This window comes from Balearica regulorum, chromosome 2 (assembly GCF_011004875.1).
Source record: "Balearica regulorum gibbericeps isolate bBalReg1 chromosome 2, bBalReg1.pri, whole genome shotgun sequence".
NCBI classification, from domain to species: Eukaryota; Metazoa; Chordata; class Aves; order Gruiformes; family Gruidae; genus Balearica; species Balearica regulorum.
This window is the reverse complement of record NC_046185.1, coordinates 113,894,360-113,915,632: the sequence shown is the minus strand read 5'-3', so window position 1 is coordinate 113,915,632 and position 21,273 is coordinate 113,894,360. Positions and strand designations below refer to the sequence as shown.

Here is a 21,273-nt window from a genome sequence, read left to right as displayed (position 1 = left end):
AGTTGTTCTATACAGAGATGGTAAATTAGTCTGCTGTGCCGTCAGAGATGTCACTGGAACCGTAACTCCTCTTTGGCGAAGAACATACAGTGCTAGGCTTAAAGGGTGCTTTTTTTTTCTTTTGCTTTTTTTTTCTTTTGCTTTTTTTTTCTTTTCCTTTTTTTTTTTTTTTCCATATTAAGCTGTGTCAGCATTCCCCAGATTTGGAAACAAATCCTCTTCAGAGCAGTGAAGTCAGTCACATCCTACTTGTGCTCCTGCCTTGTGTTGTTAAAAGGGCCTTCATGTCTAAACACGTACATTTTCACAGCTAACCCATTGCTGATCATTTGAATCTTTTCAGGACTCCACACTCTCAGTCTTGCTGTATTGTGCACTGAAAATATTCACCAACTTCACTGGTAAAGTTAGACTCAAATTGCACGTATTTCTTGTCACATATTTGCTGTGAAATACTTTACTGTATACCTTACACAAATGTTGCTATATGAATTACTGATTGATTATATTTTAAATATTATCTTGTCTCACTGATGTAACCGGATAAAGAAAAGTACACCTCCTAGGTATCAAGCATCCCATTAATAATGTAACTGGCCTCTTGTACACTTTAATACACCATTATTTATTATAAGCTTGTTGATTACATCTTGAAGCTGAATATCTGCGAATGGACTGCGTTCTCATGAAAGATGCTGGGTCAGTCACTGTGGCAAATGAAGTCCAAACTAGCGTGCTCCTTAGCTGTCTGCCTAAGGGTGTTAAAAAGATAACTAAATCCAGTCTGCCAGGCTAGATAATCTTTAACCTCTCTACTGAGGTCCCTATGGGTCGAGCCAGCAGTGCTGGTCCATCTAGCGCACAGAGCTATTAAGGTAAGCACAAAACTACCCAGTTCTACCTATTTTGTATAATATTCTACAAGTACCCGTCTCTGTGTAAATGCTGAAGGCTGTAGCTGGCTGTTAAAACAATTCTTGAATGAATCAATGAGGTAAACTATTAAAAAAAAGGCGTGATGCTGTCCCACCTTGCAGTATGCGTATGTCATTGAGTAACACTATTCCTTTTACTCGATTTTTTCTCTACCACTGTGATTTTTGATCTTTACAGCCCCTCCTGACAGCCTCGGACTCAGTTTAAAAAGCAGATGACAAAAGAAAAAATATGGAATAAAAGGATCAACTATTCAACTAGTTTATCTTTCACCAACCCAGGAATAAAACCTTTGAAAGAAAAGAAAAAAATCCATATTCTACCCCAGTGTAACAGGCTGGTGCTGCACTTCCTGTGTTTCTCTTCTGAGAGCTCTGCCCTTCATCCTGTTTGATGTGCCAGTGTTGACAGTCCTTAGCTGTAAGTTTTTGTACTACCACGAATCTACATTTTTCTCCTCACAAATACAAGTCATGAGCAGATACAGGCAGAGGAAGCGTCTGCTTTGCATTTCAGGGACTCTAGAGTTGTTTCCTCTGTCTATCCCATAAGCTCTGCATGTGGGAATTTGCACTGCGGCCAATGTTATTCCAGCAGAGAAAAGCTCAGGAGAAAAATGCAGTTTGAATCATTAGTTGATGTTTTACTGCCCTGTGCTACCAACCACTCTGGTATCTAGTGCCAGGTACAGTGGATTGGTGGCATCCTGGGAAGCTGCTTTTAGTAAACCAAGAGAATTCCTCCAATCCCATGTGTAAGTGAAATTTCTGTCATCATTTCCTATGATGCTTGCTGGGATTTCATGAGATGCAGATAAGCACTTGAAGAGAATTTAAATTCAAGTGTATGCTTGAGAAAATTATTATTTATAAAAATGAAAGGACTGGTTTGTCTATGTGCTGCCACTTTGAATGACCCAGAATTATTTACACTGCATTATTGGAAATATCACTGTAATCCTAACTGCGGATTGTGTCTCCATCCTTTTCTTCATCTTCCATAATCACTGTTTGCTTTTCTTCTGTAAGCAGCTTAGTGCCTTAAAAACAGAAGGACATAAAAAAAAAAAGAGAGAGAGAAAAGGAGTTGATTTAAAATATTGCTTTAGAAAATATCAGGGTAAGAAGAATCTTTCAGTACTCTCTAATTTCTTGATTCTAATGTAGTTTTCATGGGAGCTACTCCTCATTTATTTTTGGCACATCAGTCTCCCGATATTTAGCGAACTAGAATTGGATTGCTGCATTTTTAGCTAAATTTATCAGGCACTTAAATCCAGCATATTTGTGCTACCTGTGAAAAGAGACACCAAAGTTTCATCCGGGAACCTGTTTCTAAAAGTGTTTGGGAAGCTCAAAAAAGGAAAGAGCTTGCATAATGAAATAAACACTGTGATTAATTTTTGTGACGTGTATGCATGTTTGTTTTCTATATGTATACAGCGATATTACTTAGGTTTTGCAAATGCAGATGCCAAAAGAGACAAATGTTACAATACCCACATGCCAAGTGCTATCCCTGCTGAAGTTATATAGTATCAATAAATTCCAAAAGCAACCAGATTAAGATCAATGTTAAAACACTTAGGTATATTATTGAAGACTTTGAGCCAGTATTAGAGTTACTGAGGTTTGGGATCTTAACAAGCTTTGAAACCCCGCCATCCTAAAAGAAAATTAAAGCTTCATCCCTATCATGAACGCACCGAAGGACAATATGAGATGATATTGAAAGGAATTTGATTTCACAGTTCAAGCACACCATGGGGATTCCAGAAACCTTTTCATCAGCTGTAGGTATGCTATGTGAAGTATCTTTCCATGTGTAAGTGTTGCCTTCTTCCAAAGTCCTTCTCTATTACCTAGATAGGTTGTGGATCATACCTTCCACAAGTATCTGCCTCTCCCTCCTACTCTCTGTCTCTTTCTCTCATACTTAAAATATACTACGTCCACCCCTTACCATTCTTGAGGCTTCTACGTGATGCCAAGATATCACAATTACTGTAACTGCTCTCTTTATTAGAAATTAAATTAATTGAGTGAAAAGAGGACAATGCATTAGATGATAGAAAATGTTCTTGATCCCTATTTTAACATATTGTGTTGGTTTTGCCTGTTCCCAGTAAAAAGCAAGTGACCTGCAAGATATATTTTATGCCCGCATTCCTTGATGTGCAGGTTAACATAGTCTAAAAACAGGATGAGGGTTACCATTGTGTCAAGACCGACGAAATCTCTCCCTAATTTGGTCTCCTGCTGTTTGCTCTCAGTCTGTGCTAACCAGCTGAGTTGTTCCGTCAAACCAACCTGTTTTGCTTCGTTCTGCATGGAAAGCCCTCTCACAGAGAAGGCTTTCAGTCTTGATGAGCTCTGAAAATAGAGCAATACCACACAGGAAGATTTTCTTCAAATTTGGAGTCTTTTCAAGAAGTGATGAATTAATGAAAATATTAACCTATACTGCCCTTCATTTAAGTTAACTCCTGCTTCATTTATATGCAGTTCTTGTGAACTAGCTGGTTTCAGCGGGACTGTGAGATAAACTGAAAGGCAAGAATGAATATTATTTCAAAGCATGAAGGACTTCATTTGTTCAAGCAGCAGTGGAGTAACCACCATTAACTGCAAAAACTTATGCCATTTTATGTACATAGATGTAAATGTTCCCCACCCAGACTTCTATTCATATAGACAACTTAGACAAATACAGGCAATTTTTATTTTTCCGTTGTCTTTGAGGTTTGGGTTGTGGGGTTTTTTTTTAGGGGAGGGTGGGGTTTTGTTGTTGTTTTTCTTCATGGAGCATTTGAGGAATGAGGAGAACATAACTAAAATACTCTTAAAATGTGAAGCTACAATGGATCACTTGATGACAGCTAACCTATTTTTTAGGTAAACTCAGGAATAAGAGTTCAGGAATGCAAGCTAAATAAAGCTGCACTGTGCTTTATGATCATGTCCACTCTCTTATTTGAATTACGAAGTGATGAAGGAAAAGTATGTTTATGTAATTCTGATGGCCTGGGTATAGCACATAAACTAGCCTTTTTAGAGCAGATGCTAGAGACAGCTGGAGAGTAGCAGCCAAGCAGAGCTCCCCAGCTTTCAGCTGCACCCACATCAGTAGCGTACCAGACGCTTACTGCAATCAATAGCAAGATCACGCATCATTATCAACAAATGGTGACTGATGAACTCCAAAAGTTTCTGGTAGAGCTCAGGATTCAAAGCTCAGAGGAGGACATAGCCTATAGGTGCAGGTTATTAACTTTTCAGACCATGGTCCACCAGCAACTTCCAGGACTAACAACATGTCTTTACAATCAGCCTTTTAATGCAGTGGAAAGAGTATATAAATGGGATGTCTTAGCTAGAATTATTTCTGTAACACAAGGAAAGGATTTTTGTCTTTGATACGATGCCGCTGATCTGCCACTTGTGGAGAAATTGTGCTTTACTGAATGTGGTTTGGAAACTCTGGGTTTAAAGGAGTGAGCAGGATGTTGGAACTGTTGTAAGTCATTCTCTGTTTGCTGTTTAAGTAAATCACTTAGCCTCCCTGCCTCTGTTTTCCCAGCTGTGTGTATTATGAAATGCAACTCAGCCCGCAAATCTGTTTTAAGGATTGGTAGGTTCTGTTAATATCTGCCAAGGGATCTGACTAAAGAAAACAGAGTAGAAATACAATGCAATCATATTTTCCCAGCAGAACTTGCAACTACTTGCAATTTTTAGCTAGACACTAGGACCTCAAAGGCTCACAGAGACATGAGAGCTTCTGTTAGGAAGCTCAAACAGGCAGAAGAAGAAGTTGGCTTACATCAACCATTTGCCAGGTGCCACCTAGATCTACACCACTCCTGCTGGGCTGTAAATCAGAAAACCAACCAAGATGGCACCAGTTCCAAGTGACTGCCTACAGACAGCCGGGTCGGAAGAGTATTGGAGTGCTCCAGTCACATCCCTTGCACTGGAAAAGGGCAAGAGACATTGAAGTGCTGTACTTCCATGTCACTCGAAATTTTTCACTGGGGGTTTGATGTTATCCTAAAGGAGCTACCTTAACTAGTTTTCTAGGGCATAAGGGAGAATGAAGGTTTGAAACTGTGGTTTTACTAGTTATCTCTGATCTGATTAAGAAACCCTAAGTAGCCACATTTCAGGAACCACGTTCCCATATTTACACATGTATTTACATTCTTACTCAAACCCACAGGCATGAAGAGCTCTCAGAAATACTTCAGTTAATTGAATATATGGCTAAGTGGGGATGGCAATATAGTGTCCCAGAGCCGAGTAAAGGCTTTGGATCAGATTCAAATCATTTACTGTCATATGAGAAGAAAAAAAAATGACGTTAGAATTGTGATTATATTTTGTCTTCTGGTCTAATCCCTTCAGAAAGCCAAGGTGTTGGCTGACTGTAGGGGAGCTGGCTGATGAAGGAGACCTCTGCTCGTGGCTCATTTGTACGCACATGGCACAATGTTATTTGCACCACTTTAGTGGAGTTTGAAGCCCGAATACATTTACAAGTCTGACCCTTGTAGGGAAGGGGTTTGTGATGCCCAGGTGTAGATGTTTAAGCTGCGTAAGGACTGATTTCCTTAGCCTCTGTCGGCAGGCAACAGGTAGCCATGGGTTCCTCCAGGCAAAAATGTTAAGCTGCTTATTGAGCAGCCCTCTTGGGTGTTTGCAAGGTGTAAAACTGATTCTACTTCTCACTTGGATCCCATGCAGTCCAGTAGATACATGATTTTTATCACTTTGCATGGTCTGTGTGACTTGCTGTTATTTGTGATAGAGTCTCGGTGGCCATCCAAGAAGGAAAGGGACCATCCTAAAGTGCTCATAACCAGCTGGTCAAAATGGAGAGAGAAAACACAGCTGCCATTTTTGTCTACATTTACAACAAAGCTATTTGTGTGGGCAGCTGCTTAAAAAGATAATCTAGTAATTAAGCTCTGTTACTACAAACAATTAAGTGGAGTTTTTCAAATTGGCATCTGGAAGTGGTGTTTGGGAGGGATCTGAAGGGGAAATGTTAGAAACCGGGACAATCCTCATTAGCATGTCACAAGGGATACACGCGGCACCGAGTGCGCTGCTTACTGCGGCAGTGCCAATAACAGGGAGACAGGGATAGAAAGGCCTGTCTATTTAGCGCATATAGCCCTGCCAGGGCTTCTCAGGTCTCTGAGTCTATAATTCAGGTTCTATTTTGCACAGCAGTTCCGCAAGAGCTCTGTTTGTTTGTGCTCTGTCTGCTACCTGATGGCATAACCCTGAAAGTAAACAAGTAGTAAATATTGGACCAGACCTAAGCCACAATGAGTCACTTTTTCATAGCAAATCATGGAGCCACCCCTGGCAAATTTCAACCAGCAGAACGCTGTATGTTGGTATGTATCTTGAAAAGAAAATATGCGTCCTTAGAGTAGGGAGGGAATGAAATTCAGGCATTCAAACAAACAGGCTGCTTTGCCCCTGATACAGGCACAAGTCTGCCACAGGCGGTCAGTCGCTGGAACATGGACCCAGAATACAGGATCTGGAAAAGCTGTCCGCAGGGAGAGGCAGCATCTAGCAGTCTGCTTGGAATCCATGCTGAGTGTTGGAAGGTGGCTTCACCAGTAGGCAAGCGACATTGGAGGTATAATTGCAAACAGCTGAAAAATGCATTAGTTTCTATCATTCCCCAACAGCAAATGCACACAGTTTGAATTTTGTCACACATTTGAAGGTCACTACACTTTTCTTTTTTGTGCTCTTCCCTTTTGAGTTTTTTGATTATCAAATCATTTGGGGATTATAACATGTTTCTGTTACCATATAACTTGTATTAGCTTCTCTTTGTTTTGAATATTATTAAAAGTTGAAGAGAAAGTCTTCATGGGATGCAGGAGGTGAAGACCCTTACCATGATTCTTGTTTCTCTCTTAAGTACCTACTTGAGCTAGTTAAAGCTAGGGTCGAAACATGAATAAGTGACTAGATGCTAATCCAACCAGAGTGTTGTTGAGACAGGTCAAGGAAATAATTCACCTTTGCTGCATCCTCTTAGTTAGCAATTACATTTAAACTAAACAAGAGTCAAGCCTCTCAGCTTCGCTGTCACATATTTCATCTTTGATTTCTGTCAAATGAGTTTTGCTTTCAGATTCTCCTTCTCCGCATACACCCTGAAGTGAAAAGGACATACAGCATCTTCAAAGGTGCTACAAGTGGCCAAAGGCAACTTTTCTTGGGAGTGTTTTTGAACTGACCAAAATGTCTCACCTTTCCTCCAAGGTCCATGGGAAGGGTAGGCTTCAAGTATAATATGCAGGACTAATATTTATTACAAATGGTTTGATAAATTTTGCCTCTGCTTCTGTTTCTGAATCAATCCCTAAAAGACTATGATTTTTTTTTTTTTCCCACCTAATTTATTTGTCACGTGGAATTCCAGGTAATTTGCTGGGTAATTTCCTCCAGCAATTATACAAGCAGTTCATTATCAGTGCTCTATAGTAAATATCTCAAAAAGTGGAGCATTTGCAGTTGGGCTCGGAAGTTGTATGATAGATTTCATTGCCCCCAGCAAGTGATTGGACCAGGTTTCAAGTGATTCACAGCAGCTCTGATGCTGCAAGCCATTGGGATGCTTGAGTTCAGTGAGCAAATAAAAAATGTGTTTTCCTTAGGCAGATCAATATGCAAAGCACTAGTATTCACCATGGTTGCTGCCATGATCCTGCAAACTTAGTCATACTCCTCTCTGCTTTTTGGCGCCCCATACTGATTAAATGAAAAAAATTCTTACACATGTTGATGTCAGTTATGAAGGTTCAGGCTCACAAAGAAAGATGTCTACAAATACAGGTGCCTATTTGGATTGATGAAGCCATTTGCACACCGTATAATTATTAGGTGTACAGGAAATTCCATTGAAAGTGTACCTGAAACTCAGGTGCTAGATGTACTGAGCTGCCGCTGAGTCACTCAGGGCTAAAGTATCTGTCTCATGACCTTTTCATTTAGTGTCTCTCACTGGTCAGTAGTGCCAGCCCACTGCAGAACCAGTTCATACAAGAGGTTCCTAAGGGAACAGTGTTTTCCAGTTTTGGCACTAGTTTTGGATCTGGGGTTTGTTTGTTTTTCATTCATTTGTTTGCTCCATCCTGTGATCTGGAAAGGGCTGGTGCATAGCATACAAACTTGCACTATTTCCTGCATCCCTGGCTAACACTAGTAATTAACGCTTGCACTGTGCTTTACATCTTCCAAGACCTTCAGAAATATTGATGAATTGAGGCTCTTCTGTATAGAGGAGTGTGGGAAACTCAACAAAGAAAGGGTCTTAGGACCAAAACATGGCTGGCTGACTTCATATGGTCACCAAGCGAATTAGCTACTGCATAGTGTATCATGCCAGAAGCACAGAACTGTGTTTAAGGTACTGTTAAGCAGAAATTCATCACAGCTTGGTTTCCTTGGTGCATGTTAGGGACTGCGGAGTTAAGAGGAGGTTAATCAGGACAGCTTTGTTCCAGGTTGTTTGAGGCAGTGTGAACTATGTTAGTGCTGGTGACCTAAAAACTTGCATGTGTTCAATTTGAAAAGCAGGGCAGTAGTTGGCCTTTCACAAAAGTAAGATCATGTTTGCAAGAGAGAATCAAGTGACCTAATGTCTTCTCTTACTCCCCTTCTATCCCCAAAACATGGGTAGGGAATACAGAAAAGAATTTTCATGAGCCACCACTGTTTTTATATACTTTGACCAAATAGGTCCAGTTTGGCAGGCACTGCTAAGTACACAGGGCAGAACAACCTCCTTCCAGCCTTCTCCCAAACATACCTCTGATGGTAGCCACATTTTGCTTCGTCTTTGGAGCACCTTTACCTAAGTTTCTTACCTATTATCAAGGGTGGGATGTGTATTGCAGGTGTATCTTTTCTCCTGGGCTTTTTCTGCTCCAGTTCGGTGATCTGAGAGCCTGGACTCACTCTCTCTCTCTGTGGCTTCTCTGTGATACCATATCTTTTCAGCAGATTATCAGAAAAGTCTGAAAGTATGCCTGCAGTCAAGAAAAAAAAAAAAAGCCACTTCAACAAGAAATTTGCACCTGTGTAACTTTCCCAAGGACTACTCTGAAGTAAGGCTGCACGAGTGGATGATCTGTTCTGCATGGTGTACCTACTTGTCAGGTTTTGCAATGGTATGCATTTCCTCCAAGTCAGTTATATCCCATAGGCTAGAGACAGTGATGTTATCAGGCCACCTGGTTTCTGGTTGTACTTAATGGACTAAACTGCAGTCCATCAGAAATCATGGTAAAGATGAGTGCAATCTTCTATTCCAGAAGCTTAGACATCTTATCAAAGTAGATCAGTCATACAGATGTTCAAGCCTCTGCTTGGGGCAATGTGACCACACAGAAATGGCCTATTTTAACTAGTAAAGCTCTGTTTTCTTTATGATATGGCTACTGTGGGCACAAAATGCACCTCTTCAGCCTTTGAGCCACTCTTCCCTAAGAGAGACTTGCTGAGGGGCAGAAACACGTAAGAGCTGAACAGAGTCAAACGTGCCGAGTTCAATATCTGGATTACAAATATTGGAAAATCCCAGCTGCTTGGTTTTGAGTTGGTGAATTGTTGTGGGTACACAGGGGACCGTGCAAGTAGTTCCTGGCTAACTCCTCTGTGTATGTGCAGCATGGGAAGAAGAACTCAATGCAGCGGATACAAGAGCACAGCTGTCTCCCCGGAGAGCACAACAAGGAGTGCTTGTTAGCAGAGAGAAGCGACAAATGTTTATTCCAGCTGCTGGTCTTGGAAGATCGTCAGGTTTCAGTGGCAGTCTCCTGCTCATTCTTCCCTTCCCCAGGTTGGTGGCATTTGGCTCTTGAACTTCAGAGGTCTGTAGATGCACAGCAGCAGGGAGCACCCTACAAGGAGCCCCTTTGTTGCTGTGATGGTTTTTGGCTTCCCATAACACCCGCCCTATGCCAGAGTCCCCATAAACACAAGACCCCCGCGATTTCCAGGAGGAGCAACCCACACCCGGCTTGTGTGCCTCTCCCGTCCCCTGCCAGCCTTACTCCCGTTCAGCCTCCCTTCGGGCCCTGAGTACGAGCTGCACAAGAAAGTGGACCAAATCAAATCTGGGCATCTAGAATGGCTCAGCAGCTAGAGATAAACATGCATAATTTATCATCTAAAGGCAGTAAGACTGTGAGCTCCAAGGGAGCACGTTTTCAGGAGCACACAGTCTCACTCACTTTGGTATTCCCAGGACCTGTGAGAAAACCCTTTGCCTAACGGGGCATGCCTTTGAGAAAGTCAGCCTCTCTGCCTGCCTGCCTTCCCAGCTGCACATGGCGTGCAGCTGCGTTCTTACCCACCTCCAAGAGGACCTAAATGAATGAGGGATCTCTGGACCTTCTCCCAGATTCAGGCCCCTCAGCTGAATTGGGATTTCGAAGTCAAGAGATTTATTGCTCACCTGTTAGGGGTGGTGGTGTGTGTAAAGCTGGTGTATCTTTTCTCCTTGGCTTTTTTTGCTCCTGTTCAGTGTTTTGGGAAGCCTGGATGGTTTTACCTTTTCTTGGTTTCTTCTTGAGGTCACAGCTCTTAATCAGCTGCTCTGAAAGATCCTCTGCAGGGGAAAAAAAACAAAAAGGGTTAATAGAAATTGAAACTGAGGGGAAATAATAAACCAGATGGTAAAAAGAAAGCTTTAATAATACTGCTTTCATCCAAGCAGATTAAAATGCCTGTGGAGAAAGATCTCTTAAATCAAAAGTCGGTAAAAGATGCCTCTGTGCCATACTACGTGGGAGTCAAGTGACTTAGGTGGTCCTTCTACTTTGTAGGTGGTAGACATAAAGCAGAGGGAGAGGGCTGTGGGCAGCTGCGTGTTACATGGCAGAGGGAAGGCCGCACCATCGTGTGCAGAAGTCCCATGGCCATCCGTTTTGTTCAGTGCAAACTGTGCGGGCTCTCTTCAAGAGTTACAAGGGCACTTTTGTGAAGGAAAGATTTATGTGTGTGGGGTCAGCCTGAGGTGTCGGTAAACCAAGCCAGTATATTGTTCCTTTCAAGAGCTGGATTTATTTCCAGAGCCACTGAGCAGTTGGTATTCACTTTTGATTTACATAACATTACACTGGATTTTTGGTTTTCCCTTAAAACAAGCCTTGACTCAGATGACTCAGATGGTCAGCGTGGTTTTTCTGCAAGGATCTGCATTTCTGGGTGCTTATGCAAGCTGAAAATATTGAATATAGCCTGTCATTAGTATAATCATGCAAACCAATGCTTTGATTTCTTAAAAGCTGCTTGTTTGGCTTCAGCAGGGTCCCCTACCCCTACTTGGGTGCAACAGGATTCATTCCAGGCTCTCTCACACTATTTGAGGCAGCTATAGTTTGCGAGCCTGCAGATAGACATGGGAAGGACAACTTTCAGGTGAAGTCTCTGGAAGATGTGGGGTCTTTTTCTGACCTTCACAAGCTTCCTGCATGGTCCTAATGAACTCATTTAACCTCCCACTGACTCGGTGTCCTGATTGTAGAATGGGACTGTAGAATGTACTTAATTAAATAAGTAATTTTATGCAACAATTATATTTGTTATGCCAGCAGTTGTAAAAGTGGTGCCTGTGGTTAGAAATTTTGTGTGGTAGAGGCAGAACTAGGATACCTTCCTTGCAGGCCAGAAAACAAAGTTTATAAAATTATGCTTGCCTGCAGCGAGACACTTTTTTTGACAAGCAAGTGAAATAATTGCATTTGTGTTTCATTATTGTCATCACAAGGGTAACAACAAGCAAATAAATTTTTGTTTCTGGGTTGCTAAATCTTCATGACAATTTTGCAAGGCGAGAGTGAAGTAATAGAATTTGAAGCAGAGGCAAAGACCATGAATATGCAAAAAGCACATCTATCAAGTATGAAGTCTGGTATTTAGGAGTGTGGTGGAGCAAAGATGCCTCTGGTACTCTCAGTGCAAAAGTTATGTATGAAATAGGTTCAAGGGAGGAAACAGATTGGCAATGAACGAGAAAAAGTATTTAGAAAGCCACCCCAGTGGAGGGAAAGGAGGTGTTTGAAATCTTTTACTGAAATTGCATATGGAAAATGTGTTCGGGTAAGGCTCAGCTATATCCTAGCTTTCAGTTTATTGTGGTATAAATGAAGAAACTGCTCTATTTTTTCTACCAGGGAAAAGAACAATGACTGTTTTTCCTTTCTTTGCTTTAATTAACTTCACTCTAGAGCTTCTGCTGATATTTACATGCAGGAAAAATGTTCTTTGCCTTTCCATCTGGCATCAGAAGTGTCAGCAGAAGGTGTAATCTATCAGGTTTCATGAGGGCTCAGTTGTGTTGCTGGAGGGGAAAAACGGGCACTGGACAGGACCTAATGATGTGAAGACAACACCTCTCTAATTACTGCAATGACATCATCTAATAACACTTACCTAAATGGTTACAGTGTGAATCTCGCTTGTCCAGTCTGTCTTCTGGGATATCAAGTGGCTGAACACATTCTGTTGACATCATTGAAATGGGCTTTTCTCCTCCTTTGAAGCTACTACACAAAAAAAAAAAAAAAAAAAAAAAGACAGCAGCATGACATAAAACAGACATATCGGTGTTATGTATCCACTTGCTAGCCAGATCATGAGAAGTTTTTGTCTTCCAGCTGTTCTGTCATGCAGTCTGCTGGCCTGATTTTGCTCACACATATTAAGAGATGCATTTATTCACTGCCTTGGTCACATAGAATCATAGAACAGTTTGGGCTGGAAGGGACCTCAAAGATCATCTAGTTCCAACCCCCCTGCCATGGGCAGGGACACGCTCCACTAGACCACGTTGCCTAAAGCCTCATCCAACCTGGCCTTGAACACTTCCAGGGATGGGGCCTCCACAACCTCTCTGGGGAACCTGTTCCAGTGCCTCACCACTCTCACAGTACAGAATTTCTTCCTAATCTCTAATCTAAATCTCTTTTAGTTTAAAGCCATTACCCCTTGTCCTATCACTACATGCCCTTGTAAACAGCCCCTCTCCAGCTTTCCTGTAGGCCCCTTCAGGTACTGGAAGGCCGCTATAAGGTCTCCACGGAGCCTTCTCTTCTCCAGGCTGAAGAACCCCAACTCAGCACCTCACAGGAGAGGTGCTCCAGCCCCCTGATCATCTTTGTGACCCTCCTCTGGACTACCTCCAACAGGTCCATGCCCTCCTTATGTTGGGGCATCCCAGAGCTGGATGCAGTACTCCAGGTGGGGTCTTACAAGAGCAGAGTAAAGGGGCAGAATCGCCTCCCTCAACCTGCTGGTCACACTTCTTGGGATGCAGCCCAGGATATGGTTGGCTTTCTGGGCTGTGAGCACACCTTGATGGCTCATGTTGAGCTTCTCGTTCATCAACACCCCCAAGTCCTTCTCCTCAGGGCTTCTCTCAATCCATTACACACACAACATCCCATTTTTCCACCTACCTTGCTGTAAGCAACCCACACTAGCATGGGAAATACATCGGCTCTACAGAAGAATACTGACTTTGATCATACAGAAAGTGCTATCACATACACAACGTAAATGCTAGGAACTAGGATGTTTTGTTCTGGATTTCTTCTCCATTTTTTCTCAACTGTAAACTAAGGATCATATTTGGTGTGTATTATACAATCTAACTTCAATTACAAATGCTTTTGAGTTGGTCTGAAAAGTTCAGCTCCTCTAAGAGAGCTTGGATACTGCTGAAGACCCAGGTGTGAGTGCTGCCTCTGAAAGATGGCCAGTGCCCGCAGACCCCAAAACCAGCATGAAGTAGACTTACTCATCACCTCGTTAAGAGCATGGGAACCCGTTTCACAAAGCCGTTGAAGCGCCCATGCTCTGTACGTCTCACTGGATTGCTGGTTTTGCTGTTCTATCCCCCTTTACTCACAACTGCAGGGAGTCCTGGAGTCCAGCCTCCTATCTGAGCTCCCCCAGCGTCCCCCAAGCTGAGATTTGATCCTGGACTTCCCCACTTTGGGGCCACCCCAGATACTATCACAGGAAGAAGGAAATTAGACCTTTTTTTTTTTACTGCTGATCATTTCTATGGTTGCTTAGCAGAAACCTGTCAGAATGACAGGAAAAAATCTTCAAGCTGAAGGTGCAGTCTGAGTGATCTGGGTACCTCGCTTCAGCCAGCAACAGCTGTAGTAGTTTCTTACAACCTCTGCTCTCCATTTTTGGGGAATAAGAGCAGATTGTGACTTCCTTGTAGGGACGAGGAAAGCGACAGGGAAGATAAGATAAAAAACAAAAAAATAGAGAGAACATAAATAGTAGAAGAAAGACAGGAGGAATGGTGAAAAATGGAGGAAAGAAGGGGAGATGGAGAAGAAAAAGTAAATAAAAGAGAAAAGTGAAAGAAAAGGCAGTCAAACAGTGGAAAGGAGGATAGGAAAATAGGAGACTGTACTGTGGGAGTTTGTTTTTATCTTCCTGGAGGTAAAGAAATTACCTATATTATTTCTGTGAAAATTGCAATGGTTGTTTGTCAACACGAAACATAACAGCTGAGGAGTTAACCTCATTTCTATGACTAAACTTGTGTCTATATAAAGAACAATTAACCCTCAAGCAAAATCCAGTCACATAAATATTTGCCAGACAAAATATGAAAGGTCGCACTCATAATCATGCGCTGAGCTAATTCTTCAGGGGTTGGAAAAACATGTCCTAAACTCCAGTGACTTCAAAGTAAGTGGAGCAACACTGGTTGACAGTGGTAAAGGTCAGGAACATTGACTCATAATGTACGTATGGGATTTAGTCCCATACCCTTCAGTATTCAAAATTCACAAAAATTTGTAAAATTCTACAAATTCTTAAATACCTTACTGAATCAGACCTGGCTAAGGGGCTTGACCTCCAGCTGTTCACTGCAGAACTGTCCCAGTCCAGCCTCACATCTGTACTCAAGGATTATACTGCCTGGAGACTTCATTTGCATTTACAGAAAAAATAATCTTCCACTTGGGAAGACCCTGCATAAAGAAATCTTTGAATGCACCTTAGCATGGTATGGTTGCTCTGTTTATCCACTGTATAAATAAGCTATAGCTGTGGTTTAAAATGAAGCAGTCATAATTTCATTTAAAACAAAAACTTATTATCTGGCCCTATGAAGGCTCACACTGCATTTTGTGATTTGAGGGAGGTTCTTTTTCTTCAATGCCATTTGATTTTATCAGATTTGATTAGGGCATGCTGTCTAAATATGATGGTTGTAAGGAAAATGTTCTTTTCTGAAGGGTACTCTGTTTAGAAAGTTTTCAGTAAAATCAGGAATACCATTTCAGACACTATAGACTTTTTTTGAACAAGTCTTGAGGCAAAAATAGCTGAAGAAAGATAGTAAAATTTAAATGTAAAATTGGTAGTAAATTATACTGACTGGAAATGCCTCATAAAATATGATTAACTTTGGTTTGATTTCACTAAGTTGTTTCATTGAGTTATTTATTTCACCTAATAAAAATAAAGCTTTGTAAACAGACTTAATATAGGAATCATATATGCAGGTTATGAGAGACTTCCTTAATTGTTTTTACTTAATACAGTAGTTCGAAAAATAGTATTCTAAAATAAATCTCTTAGATCTGTCTTCATATTTTCATAGTCACAGATGCCAAGCCCTTGGCATCTTTAGTGCTTTAAAATACAGCTTTACAGCCTAACTTCTGACACACACTCCCTTTTATTTTTTAAGGTTTGCCCTGCAGCCAGCATTGCCTTGCTTACAAAAGCATATTCTGACAGTCTGTGTGACAAAAGAAGAAAAAGAGAAAGATTACCAAAACGTATCACGAGTTTTAATATCTTGGGGGGGTATACATTGCATGCGATGTGCGAACACGTGAGTGCTGTTACATCCTGTCGCGCTGCATTACGCACAGAGCTCTCATTCAAAGGAGAGGTGATGTATGTGAGCGTTGTAAATGGTGCTTTCCCAAACCACTAAAATCAGTTCCTGCCACTAAAGAAACAGATTCCCCAGTAACGTTTCGCGTGGGAAGGAAGACTGCTATGGGGACTGTGTAAAGTCATTAATATGCCTTTAGAAATGGAAGCACGTTCTCGGGTTTTCGTGTATTAAGTGCAACTCTTTTCCTATCAGCCCTCACGTTAGCACGGTTTGCACCCTCTGCTGCAGTCAGTCACCTTGGTAGGTAATGCTTGATGGACTAAGGTGGTTTTTTTACCTTGCACTCTGTTATATCTCTTGACATAATGAGCCACATTCATCCATTGTGCAACTGTAATGGTTTCAGTGGAGCTCTAAATCACACTCAGCAGGAGACGCTTCCTGAAATGGATATAGATTTTTCCATACGAATTCAATAGACATTTAGCCTGAGACTTTGGTACAATGCAGCTAGGCTGTACCACCCCCCCTGCAGATATATGTGCCTAAGGGAGTCGCCTGGAGTCTCTTACTTTTGGAAAGAGCCAGAACTGATAGAGACACCTTAAATGCTTCCCTAAAAGTTGAGACAGGTTCTAGCTTTGCCTACATAGCTTTGCATTCGCTCCTCATGAAAGCATGTGGCGTTCAATAGGATTGGCTCTGCTTACAGACGGAGAAGAGCAAGGAACGATAAGGCAGACTGAAAAGTGCAGGTGTGAGTAAAAGCTACTTCAGTCTCATGTGGATTAGCCCTCATGCTGAGTCACTGCCATGAAACAGCAGGGCTCCTTTGTAGGAGATGGCAAGTCAGATCACAAGTGTCTAAACTTTTCACTTTCTAGATATCACCTTTGGTACTGATGGATTTCTAGGTAGCTTAAAGCACACTCTAAAACTTTTTTCATAATTCTCAGTTGCTGTATATGCTTGATTAACATGCCCAAATAAAGGTATCCAGAGAAAGGAGAATGTACAGATCCTACCACTCACTAGCATAGTCTTAAACCACACACACATTCATGCACATAATAGGATTCTTTCTTTCCTTAAATTGTGGGGCTTCGTCAAGAAGTCCACCAGTGCCACCAGTTCTACGCTTCCATTAGGTAAAAATATTTTGCCAGACAAAGAAACCAGTTTTGGCTTACTATTATAATGTGCAGTTGGTTTAATGTAAATATTTGTCTAAAATAATCAGGCTAGACCTTAGGGAATATTCAGCAAAGCTACTCTTATGTATTTCTACCAAAATGCTGTGAATCCTTTGAGGCCATCTGATCATGTGACATTTAAACCAACTTGAAATGAAATCTCATGAGAAAAACCTACCTTGTAAGATCAAACCCCAAAGCTTTGAAAACAAAACTAAAGAGATGGACTTTTTTCATTTGAACCTGAACTAGGCACAGAAATGGCTTTAGGCAGGGGAAAGTTATATCTCCATTTCTTGTCTTCTCCTAGGATTTGAATAGTAGTAGGTGCTATTCAGCTACACAGAAATTAGTTACCTATGTTTATTCGTATCCAGCCTCAAGGCACAACACAATTCTCAAATGAGTCATCAGTAGGCAATCATTCTTACCTGTAAGATGGAGAAATGAATTTCTGATCTGCAACTCTTATCAAAGTTTACAGGGGCTAAATGGGCATCGATGTCAATAGTCCTCCCCATTGTACATCAGGGGCATGACTTGTTACACATGCATGTCATTCCCTTGCATGTTGAATACTTAGAATTTGTGAACTAACCCTTTGCAAGGTCTCCACAAACTGTGCTTCTGAGTACTTCAATAGACCACGTGGTGCTGTCCACAAGTATGTGGATTTTTCTTTTTTCCTTTTTTTTTTCCCCCAGGGGAATGTTTTGTTTCCTCAATTGACAAAATTCCCAAGGAAAAAAACATGCACTAGTTTGCAGGACATGACCATTGGCACGCTGACATAGATGCTACATAAATAAAAATACTGTTAACAGCATCCATGTTGGGTGGCAGCAGGCAATCTGAATTTATTGAGTATTTATTTTGGTAGGTTGATAATAATGTTGCCACAGAAGACTGTATGACACTATGTACCTATCTTCACCTGGACTCAGCGCACTTCGCAAGAACATATTTTTACCATGAGCTGAAAGAAGCAGAGTTCAAGAGCAGAAACAGAGGCAACAGGGCCCTGGGGCGGGACAGCATGCACACGTGCTTGTCCACATTCCCGTAGGCAGGCCCTGGCCTCGCTGAGGCTGATGCGCTCCTCGACAGCTGGAAATGGGAACAATACCTTACAGTGTGCTGCCCCACGTAGACACCAGCCACAGTCCAGCCTGCACCGAGGGCAACGCTTCGCTACCCTGCCCAAAGAGCTGCTCCGGCATCTTACCCTTTAAGACTGGTGTGTCTCCTCCCACCACACACACACTTATGGTCTTCTGACAGGTTTTGATTAATAAATTATTTTTAATTGCTTTGCCCCTCTCAGTCTGGTTGCAATGAGCACATGAGCAAGGAGGAACAGGCAGGCTCCCAGCCTCCTTACCTGCTCTTCTCTTCCCTCCCTAAACCTAGGCGGGAGGCAAAGGCAGACCTGTCCTTCCTTCTGTCGCATGTCCTCTACGGGGTCCTATAGTGTGAATAGGCCCCTTATTTGCACAAAGTAATTTACAAATGTGTAAAGAAGGCATAAGATGCTGTCATCCAGATGTAATCATCTTGCACCCACCTTCCCAACACAGCGTTCATCTGAAACATTTCAAGGGCAAAGGGGAATGATACCATACCTGGCTGCATTTGGCTCCTTCCACATGCACTCAGCAGGCAGCCTTCGCTCCTTTACTAGCAAATATGCACCTTCACCCATACCCCGGTCCTATCCTAGCCCTGTTACAACTGCTTCCTGGGCAACTCTTGTGAATAAAGCAAGGCGATGCATCTACTGCAGTCAGAGTAGAAAACAGATGCCCTAAAAGTGGAAAGTCTGCGTGTTCCTGCTTTGTGTTCCAAACTTTTCATTACAAGTTTTACTTTATGTTTAACGTTACTCTATTGGAGTGACATCTTCCTGGGCATAGAAGACAGTCTCATGGTCCTGCACAGAGTTTCTTTTTCAATTATTTGGGCAGTAGGCTGCTCTCTCCAGGCATTCTTGTCAGATTAGTCTGATTTTGATTTTTTCTAAAGCATATTTAAAACGTCTTAGGAAACACTTAATTATTTGAAAGCCTGATTGTGTTGTCTCCCTCCACCCAAAAGTTTTGCTACTAATAATTGCACGGATGCAGAAATCCCACAGAATTGTCTCGGAGCAGTTTTCTCTCACAGACAGTGCGCTTCTGGGGGGTAGTTCAAAACCCAAATTGGGCTTTGGACTGATTCCCACTACCTCCCATAAACTTGTAAAAAAAAAAAAATCTCAACAGTTAAACTTCGGTCTATGAAAAAAAAAAAAAAAAGCAAGACACTTTTACACAGGTTCTAGTCAGAAAGTTTTTGTCTTTGGAGATAAATGAGAAATACAAAGTCTTCCTTAATTATTTCCTTGAAGTACAAACTAACCCTTGTACATGCCAACCCTTTGTAGTGGGACAAAAAGTCCCGATACCAGTTCCCACTCTGGTGGCTTGTATTATCTGCTTGTGAACTGTCCCAGCAGTTAAAGTTAGTTGAAATAGTTGTCTCTAAAGCACCCTCCTCCCCACGACCCCATCCATGCATTCCAGCCTCAGTGCTGGTCACACCCCGATTTTCTCCATGACCCCATCCATGCATTCCAGCCTCAGTGTGGTTGCACCCCAACTTGTCCCACATGGGACCATCCCCAGCCCACTCCCCACAAAGCGAGGACCCCGGACTTTCCTGCTAGTCCCCATGGGTGACACGGGCGATTTGCCTTGCTGGTGGTGGCTGCTAAAGGGGGGAAAAAAAAAAAAAAAAAAAAGAAAAGAAACGAGCAAAGCAAGAAGCCACCCAGGCGGGAGGGAAGCGTGTGGATGAAGTACTTACGAAGCGGTACGAGGCGCTGGGGAGGGTGCGATCCGGCGCCGGGGCTCGCTGGAGCGGGACCGGTCTGGGCTGGGGCTGCAGCTGATGCTCCTGCCCGCCTTATCTAGGGAGCAGCGGGAGCCGTCGCTATGGCAACGCGTCCTCCGGGGGGCTGGGGAACAGCATCAGCGCTCCCCGGCCCCACCAGCGGGTTTTAACCGCGTTTCCTTCCTCTCCGGCGAGTTGCTGAGGCCGAAGGAGAGGGAACAGGACGGGGGAGACCGGCAGCGCCTCAAGGCGAAGGCATCTTTCCTGCCAGAAGACCGAGAGCCGCAGACGCTGCTGCTCTCAGAGGAGCAGGGGAGGATGAGAAAGCTTCGGCAAAGAGAGCCGAAAGGCGAGCTGCAGCCGCCGCGTCAAGAGGCGCAAGGAAAAAGGCAAGGGGAGGGAGCGAGGCTGATGCTGTCTGGGACCCAAGGGAGAGCTGAGGATAAAAGTGGAGCGAGGAGGCAGGGCACGTGTCTAGGAGCAGCACCATAAGCACTGAAAGTGATGGATACCTTCTCCAGAACTGAGGTTCAGCAATGACTGCGGTGTTTGTGTATGTACCTGGCCACAACTAGTTATACAAACGTGGTATTTATGGGGCCAGGCAGGGAGTCTTCTGTGGCTGCCAGTTGTTTGCCAGCAGAGACCAGTCTCTCCTATTTTAGCCCATGCCTTTGGATGGAGCTGTTATTTTAACTGAGGGAAAAATATACAAACATGCCTGATGTTGGAAAAGCTCTGGGAGAAACACTCTACTCAGTGGTGGGATTGTGAACTGCCCCTCTCTTAGTATTCATTTGCAACAAAAATGCCTTTGTCTATGTCCTTTTATTAAAACATTTTTAAAAACTGTGACTGCTCACAGTTGCGGTGATCTCCTTCTCTTTTCCCCATCACAGCGACTGCAATTCCACAGCACCAGCATGCACTGCATACTTTAAATTAGTCACGGTTTCTTTCATAAATAATATATTGTGCAGAAGGCCCAAAGGGGCAAAGTGCTAATTTCCAGCTCTGTGAACTGTGCAGCACCCTCAGATTCTTTATGTTTCAGGTGCGGCTCTGCAAAGTGCTGAGGACATGAAAATGCTCTAAAGGCACCACCTGGAAGCACTGTGAGCTTTCCCCATCGACGTCTGGGAGAGACAAGCACCGTCATTACCTCGCAGAGTATAAGTCATGCCTGTTTAGGCGTCTCAGAGACCCATTTTTAAAAGCAAGCTCATAAATGCTTAAATCACTCCTTAAAAAATGGAGCATAGGCTCCTAAGTAAAGTGCACTAAGGATTTTTTGGCAAGATTAAGATTTCTATGAGAAATTCTAAGAGATTAAGAGAAGAAGAAAATGAAA

General features: G+C 42.6%; 1 protein-coding gene across 1 annotated transcript; it reads right to left on the bottom strand.

The window, feature by feature from the left end:
- Positions 1-601: 601 nt before the first annotated feature.
- PPP1R17 (protein phosphatase 1 regulatory subunit 17) lies at positions 602-20,027 on the bottom strand. The gene is made up of 5 exons (XM_010305100.2): positions 19,896-20,027; positions 12,408-12,520; positions 10,429-10,581; positions 8,837-8,998; positions 602-1,975 (listed from the first exon to the last, which is right to left on the bottom strand). The coding sequence occupies exons 2-5, from the start codon at positions 12,487-12,489 to the stop codon at positions 1,896-1,898; spliced, it is 477 nt and encodes a 158-aa protein (XP_010303402.1). The 5' UTR covers positions 12,490-12,520; positions 19,896-20,027; the 3' UTR covers positions 602-1,895.
- Positions 20,028-21,273: the final 1,246 nt, after the last annotated feature.